The sequence below is a fragment of the Talpa europaea genome (genome assembly GCF_964194135.1).
Source record: "Talpa europaea genome assembly, chromosome: 7".
Lineage (NCBI taxonomy): Eukaryota > Metazoa > Chordata > Mammalia > Eulipotyphla > Talpidae > Talpa > Talpa europaea.
The window spans coordinates 81,480,519-81,487,519 of record NC_140074.1 but is presented as its reverse complement, the minus strand read 5'-3'; the positions used below and the strand labels follow the sequence as shown (position 1 = coordinate 81,487,519).

The following is a 7,001-nucleotide window of genomic DNA, read 5'->3' as shown; positions in this document are numbered from 1 at the left end:
ATTTCCGCGATCCCTGCGCCCGGAGGAGGGTGGGCGAGGCGCTCTGGCGCTGCGATGCCCCGAGCGGGCCGCTGGGGGCGCTGCTCAGGGGCGGAGAGCGTTCGCGTTCCGACAACGCTTGTCCCTCGTGACGACCCGTCGGCCCCGCCGCCGCCCGCCGAGCCGGAGGAGGCGGAGCTGGCGCTGTCCGGGCTCTGAGCGGGCAAAGCAGCGGGGGAGGCGGCGCCGCGGACCTGGGCGGCCGAGGCTCGGGCGGGGCGGCGGGGGAGGCTGGCAGGCAGCGCCGGCAGCGCGGGGCGAGCGGCACCGTGGGGTGGGCGCTCCCGGCGAGAGGAGTCCGCTCCATGCGTGCGGGCCGGGCCCGGCCCCAGCGAGCAGCCGACATGAAGAAAGACGTGCGGATCCTGCTGGTGGGAGAACGTGAGTCCGCGCGCCGGGGGACGGAGGCCACCGCAGCCCGGCCGCCTGGGCCTGCTCGCCCCTCGCGGTGCGGCTGCCCTCTCTCCACGCCCCGAGGCCTCCCAGCCCCTGCGCCCTTCCCCTGGCCGCCGGCAGACCACCCTCACCCGCTCACCGCCCCCGGGCCCCGCTGAGGCCGTGCGCCCCGCCGCCTCCAAGCCTAAGCCCCATTAGCTTCCGACCACCGGCCTCATCCCTGCAGAGATCCTCTCCTTTCCCTCTTCGAATCCTTTCCTGCTGGGCCACAGTGTTTCTGAGGCCGCCTTCTTTCAGACCCTCTCGTCTTGCGTGGAGATCCCCTTGTCACTGCCAGGCAGGTGCCGGAACAGGCTGACTGACCCCTGGGGATGGCGTGAGCCGGCTGCCGGCGAGCTAGGGGGAGGGGTGCACAACTATTCGGCTTGCGAGCAAGGTCAGGTTTCTGCATTTTTTGCGCTTGCACTCTTCCTTTCCTCCAGGCTCTGTCACTAAGGTAGGAAGCGTTTCATAGCGGTTTTTATAGGTTGCGGTGAAATAGCTCCAGGTACACTCGGTATTTCCTCAAAAATATATTCTGAAGTTATGCAAGTGCCCTGTGAATGAATAATTACTTGGGGGAGGGTCCTTAAATTGAGAAAATTGTTACTCGAATGCCTATTTCCCTCGCTTCTTTTTAGCTTTATTTATTCCTCCAGAGCTACTTGGTAATAAATAACAACAGGAACACTTGAGACCCAAACTTACACGTACATATGAGGCTCCTCCTAGAGATTCTTAGGTTTCACCTTTTGAAGACATAATAAAAGGAGAAATGCCTTCTGTTCACTGACTTGGGGGCCAGAACAGGAGTGACTTCTTGATGTCTCTGTTCAAGTTAGGTGACTCAGTCCGTGGGACTAAAATAAGAAGAAAGTGGGCTGGGGAGGACTGGATTGTTTGTTTTAAAGTACAATTAGTTAATACTCTGCAAACGCTCTTTTGAAGCATTCTATTCTAAACTCCGTAGAGTAACCCCTCCTGGTCACTGTGATGAACTTCCAAGGAAGAAAGCTAACAAATTTTCAACCTCTTCTGTAGTGTTCTGTCATGTTCATTGAAAACTGTCCACTTGCTATTTGGAGAAATCATTCTTTTGAATCAGAATTTAGAAGTGCACGTGTCCAGCCACAGTTTGCTTTTTGTTTTGCAGTTGTGAATTTTAGTCTTTAGTTATAACTGTCTTAATCTGCATTTTGAATGGACTTCCTTGACAAAGTTCAGGAAGGTATTATTTTACATAGGATTCATACTGTTGCATTTGGAGCAAGATAGGGAAAGTGAGTCAGTGATCCATATGTAACTGTATCATAAAGTAGGTTTGTAATATAGTAACTTCGAATAACTTTTTTCAAGCCAAAAAAAATATGTTTTGGCTTTAATTTTGAAGATCGGAAGCAATCACATGATTATTCTGTAAAACATGTAAAGAGAAATGCAATTCAGAGATAAGATATATTGTCAAGCTTAGACCACTTAAGTTAAAAAGTTAACAGTATTACTTTTGGGGGAATATGTAAAATAATTCAACGTTTGTAAAGCCTATTCTTTATTCATTACTTCAGAATGTTTTGTTGTCAGCTTTTGTCACTGAATCATGCAGCAGCAACTTCATTCTCTGAATCTCCAAAACAGTTGTGAATAGTTTCAACATTCCGTTAACTAAACCTGTATTTCACACTTCAGTAAAGTGGGTCTTTTTTTGACCTACTTCTTCTGATCCAGCCTGACTTTAATGTTTTTAATGATTTTTCAATCATTAATCAATTAATCCTTAAAAATGCCACCACATAAAACTTAGTTTTTTTGGTTATTATTGTTCATGATCACATTTGTTGGGAAGAATTTTGTTTTTAATTAGATTTGCATTGGTATGTTTTCCAAATGTTCTTGTTGCAATAAAATCACTAAGAGCCTTATATCCTTTCATTTAATTTATGTAGCTACATTAAAAAGCACAAGAGTTTAAGTTTTAGTGAAGTCTTATTTTTTTAAATTAAAATGAGATATATTTGTCTTTTGTTCAAATTCATTGAGAAAGTGGAACTGTTCTCTTTCTTTAGGAGAATCCCGTAGCTGTTTGTCTAAATACAGTTAGTTTTGTCATTGAACACTTTGACAAACTTGTTCAAACTTCTGTTGACTCTGGCCTGGACTTTTGTAATCTCTCTTTAACTGGTCTCCCTGTGTCTAATTTCGTCCATTTTCCATGTAATACATAGACTCATCTTTAGAAAATATCTTGGATCCTGTTACCCATTTAAAAAATTCTTCTATGATTTCTGTTTTACCTGAAAATATAATTCAAACATTTTAATACAGGCCTACAAGGTCCTTCACAATCTGGCCCTTATTTCACTCTTCACTGCTGTCTCCTTCACTGCTTTTTCTATGAGAAGCCCCTGACCCAGGCATTATCCCTACTGCTCTGAAAATTTGTTCACTTTTTTTATTGTCATGTGGGTTAAAAAGCAGACTTCATGAGGGCACAGGATTCATTGCTGTATCTCCAGTGCCTAGAAAAGGCCTGGTGAAAAGTAGGCACTTAAGTATTTGTTGACAGAATGAAGAGTTCAAGCCAGTTTTTGTTTATTTAGACTTCTCTTATTTCCAGTCCACTTCTCTCAGTCATAGAAATGTAATCACTCTCTTTTCTTGAATTTAGTGTGATGTAGTTATTGTTAAATTTGAACAGGCAGCATTCATCTAGTTTCTTATTCCACATATCCAGCTAATTTTGTCCTGGACATTCCTGTATTCTGTCATAAAGTAGACCAGTGACTGTGATGACAGTGCCTTGTCTGTTTCATGCCTTGACTACCAGGAATTATAGTCCTTGTCAAAAGAGGCCAGCATCTCCTTGAAACACCAGACACCATCTTAAAGGTTTGCAGGGGTTGAGGAAAGATTGGTCAGGTATAAGCTAGCATTTGCTTTAGAAAGAAATTTCTGTGTTCCTTTTAAAACCATATTGCTCTCCATTCTGGTCTTTATTGGCATGGTATATGAAGTTTAATCATTCCAGGCCCAATAATACTGTGTTCAATACCTGGGTTCAAGCATCCTTGGCCATAGAGAGCTACATACTCTATTCTGTTCATATGGAGTCTGTTCTACATAATCATCTCATAGGTACTGAAACCTGCTTCTCAATGCCTTTTTGGTGCCTCTGGTCCCAGGAGGCACTGGATTGAAGAAGGATAGACTTTACATTTGTTCTGTGGTCCACATCTGTGTGTGGTCAGTGCAATTTTCCTTTGAAACAATGCTCAACTATTTCCATAAATGCTAAAGTTTTACAGTAAAAAATACATCTCCATATGTATTTTAATTATCTTAACTTAGGAAGAGCTTACAAAACTTTATAATAAAGAAGCAAATAAAGGGCCTCCCCGTGGCGCAGCGGTTGAGCGCTGGGTTATGAAGCTGCCCGCGGCCTCCAGCGCTGGTTCGATCCCCGGCTGCTCCCCGGCCACCGGAGGAGGGTCCCACATGGCGCGCAGACCTCTCCTGCCGCCCGCTGCTCCCCTCAGCAGTGTACTTCGGTCCTTCTGCCTGCTCTGCTCCCCGCTCTGGCTCTGGTGAATTCTCTCACCCTCCAGCGCTTCTGACTGTACCCAGTGCTTGTATAAATAAATAAATAAATAAATAAATAAATCTTTTTAAAAAAAAAAAAGAAGCAAATAAAAATGAGGAGCAAGGACCTCCCTGGGGGGCGCAAGGGGTTGAGCATAGCACTGTGGGGCGGTCTGCGACCTCTGCAGAAGGAGTTCGGTCCCCGGCTGGCCAGGGAGCAACCCACATAGCAAGGCAGACCTCTCCTGTCTTGCCCACTGCTCCCCTCAGCAGTGTATTTCAGTCAGTCTGCCTGTTCTTTTCCCCACTCTGTCTCTGGTGTATCCTCTCCCCTCCCGCATCTCTGGCCTGTACCTCAGCTCTTGTATACATAAATAAATAAATCTTTAAAAAAAAAATGAGGAGCAGGTCCCTTTGCCATTTGATGGCTCACAGGGTGATAGTTAGAATCAGAAAATATTTTGCTTTATAAATATTATGAATTTACTATCACTTAGAACGAGATGTGATGAAAAGACAAAGAACTCCTCGCCTGGATAAATCTAGATAATTTGCACCATAGAGATGAACTATGTTTCCCATGGATGACCTACTTAGAAGCATGGAATCTTAGACACACTGTGGCATGTTGTATTGCACTGAATCAGAAGGCCTCTGTCGTTGGGAATAATTGTCCCCATGCCTTTTGTTTTTATAGATTACTACAATATTTCTCTGGCAAAACAGGAAATATAGACCAGTAGATGACTGGCTCACAAAGGATCATTTTTTTTGTCCTTCATGTGTATATTAATTGTATTTATATTTTGTGTAATTTTTATTAAATTTATTATAAAATTACATATACCTACACTATGTAAATGTATAATTGTTCTAATAGAGAAAAGCTTGGGATTTTATTCCTTTATGAGATAATTTTTATTTTTTGGAGTGGTTAAAGATATGTAGAGTTTATATTCACATCTGCCACTGTTAAGGGACCTTTTTGATTATAGGCTTATTTAAATAGTTGTTAAAATGTAGTATTCTAAAATATTTTCCTTTCCTATAAAGCACTCAAATTTGTCAATTAAAATTAGCTTGGAAGTGGCTAATTTTAATTTTAAGCCTACTGCTTCACTATGTTTTCGATAGTTTCACTCAAGGGTGAATAGGTAGGGCTTGAGGGAAGCAAAAGGCCCTGCTTTAGACTTACTGGTGCCTTTCTTAACTAAATCATATCTGTTTAATCTTTATTAAAGTAGCTACCATATCACTGCTTTTCAAGAAGGAAACCCAAAATGATACTAATGAAAATGTGCTCATTTTCTCCCATGTTCACTTTAATCAGTCCCTCTTGCTCTAATTTTGAACTTTTTTAAAAAAGAAAATCACTCTTGAACTTTTATGTGGAAGAGTCTCTGATTTTTAAAAGGCTGTTTATGATACAATTGCTTCAGAAACTAGATGTAATTATTTTATTGTAGTAAGTGCTAAACTGTCTCAAACTCTTTAACAGATGAGACTAGATATAAATGAATAAATAACAGATCACATTCTAAAAGTTAGTGTTAGTGTAAATCATTTAAACAGAATTGTTCCCACTGTTTGCTACCACTGCCCTGTAAGTCTGCGTATTCAAGCAAGTAAAGCTCTTTAGTTGTTGCGGTTTTTACAATGCTTCCTGCCGCACAAGGTGTGTCCTTTCTTGTCTCCAAGCTTGCCTCACTGGAATAGACCTGGTGGCAGATTTGTACTTTGGTAGGAGCCTGCTGCTGCACAGACAGCCACAACTGCCCTGGTGACTGAGCTGTGAAGAAATCTGAATTTCCTCAATGTTGATCTTTCTCTTCTGAAAATATCACTGGGTGTGTTGGAGGCCCATGAGAAAAGGAGAAAAGGACTATAGCCCAGTAAAGGGTTGTGCTAATGAATTTTAAGAAGAACGAATTGTAAGGGTTTGTGTGTGTGTGTGTGTGTGTGTGTGTGTGTGTCTTAGTGTCTTACAGGTGGCATGAAACACCTGCTGAAGGCCTGCGTTTTGCAAAGGGATCCCGAATGTTTGTGATCAGGTTTAAGGTTAAGTTGCTTCAGGTTTTTAACTTTTCGGATACTATTAGGCCTTTTATTGTTGGTAGTTGGCTTATTTTTGTTTAATAATATGAGCTATGGATTAATGAGGTTGCTTTCTCCTGAATTTAGTAAATGTACAGCCATTGGATCTTCTAAAGACTTATTTTGAGTACCTGGGAGTTATGTAACTACTAAAATAAATTATGTCAAGTACAGGACCCAGTGACTTGATTGAATGTCATAGCAGAGGCATTTTTCTGTCTGGTGACCTACAGAGAGCCCTGCTGTGTTGTCTTTTATCATATAACTATTCTTTTTTTTTTTTTTTTTTTTTTTAATTTATACAAGCACTGGGCACAGTCAGAAGCGTGGGAGGGTGCGAGAATTCACCAGAGCCAGAGTGGGGAGCAGAGCAGGCAGAAGGACCGAAGCACACTGCTGAGCAGCGTGCGGCAGGAGAGGTCTGCGCGCCATGTGGGACCCTCCTCCAGTGGCCGGGGAGCAGCCGGGGATCGAACCGGTGGTGCAGAGGCTGCGGGCAGCTTTGCAATCCAGTGCTCAACTGCTGCGCCACCAGGGAGGCCCAACATAACTATTCTTTACAAGGAAACTTATTAGGGCTCTCCCAAATGTATCCTTTTTGCTCTGCACTATCAGTTGCCAAGAATATAAATTAGGCAGTCCAAGTTGTAGGTTTCTTGATGCTGAAGTAAGAGGATGGTGACTTGACTTATTTTAAGGAAACTCTTTTGCCTCCATTGGGCATAAGCATAAAGAATTAGAATGGACTGATGTGGATGTTGAGATGATACTAACTTGAGTTAACTGAATTTTTGGGGGTACTAAACAAGGCCATGATGAAAGGAGTTATTTAAGGAAAATGATTAACACGTTAGGTC

General features: G+C 42.9%; 1 protein-coding gene across 6 annotated transcripts in view; it reads left to right on the top strand.

Annotated features, from left to right (window-relative positions):
- Positions 1-344: 344 nt before the first annotated feature.
- The window catches only part of RHOT1 (ras homolog family member T1), a gene marked incomplete at both ends in the record, with an annotated part of 57,934 nt that continues 51,277 nt past the window's right edge, over positions 345-7,001 (top strand). For all 6 annotated transcript variants that reach the window (XM_084236810.1, XM_084236808.1, XM_084236806.1 and 3 more), the window contains one exon: positions 345-420. In XM_084236810.1, the coding sequence (XP_084092936.1) occupies positions 345-420 (76 nt within the window). The remainder of the gene's footprint in view (positions 421-7,001) is intronic.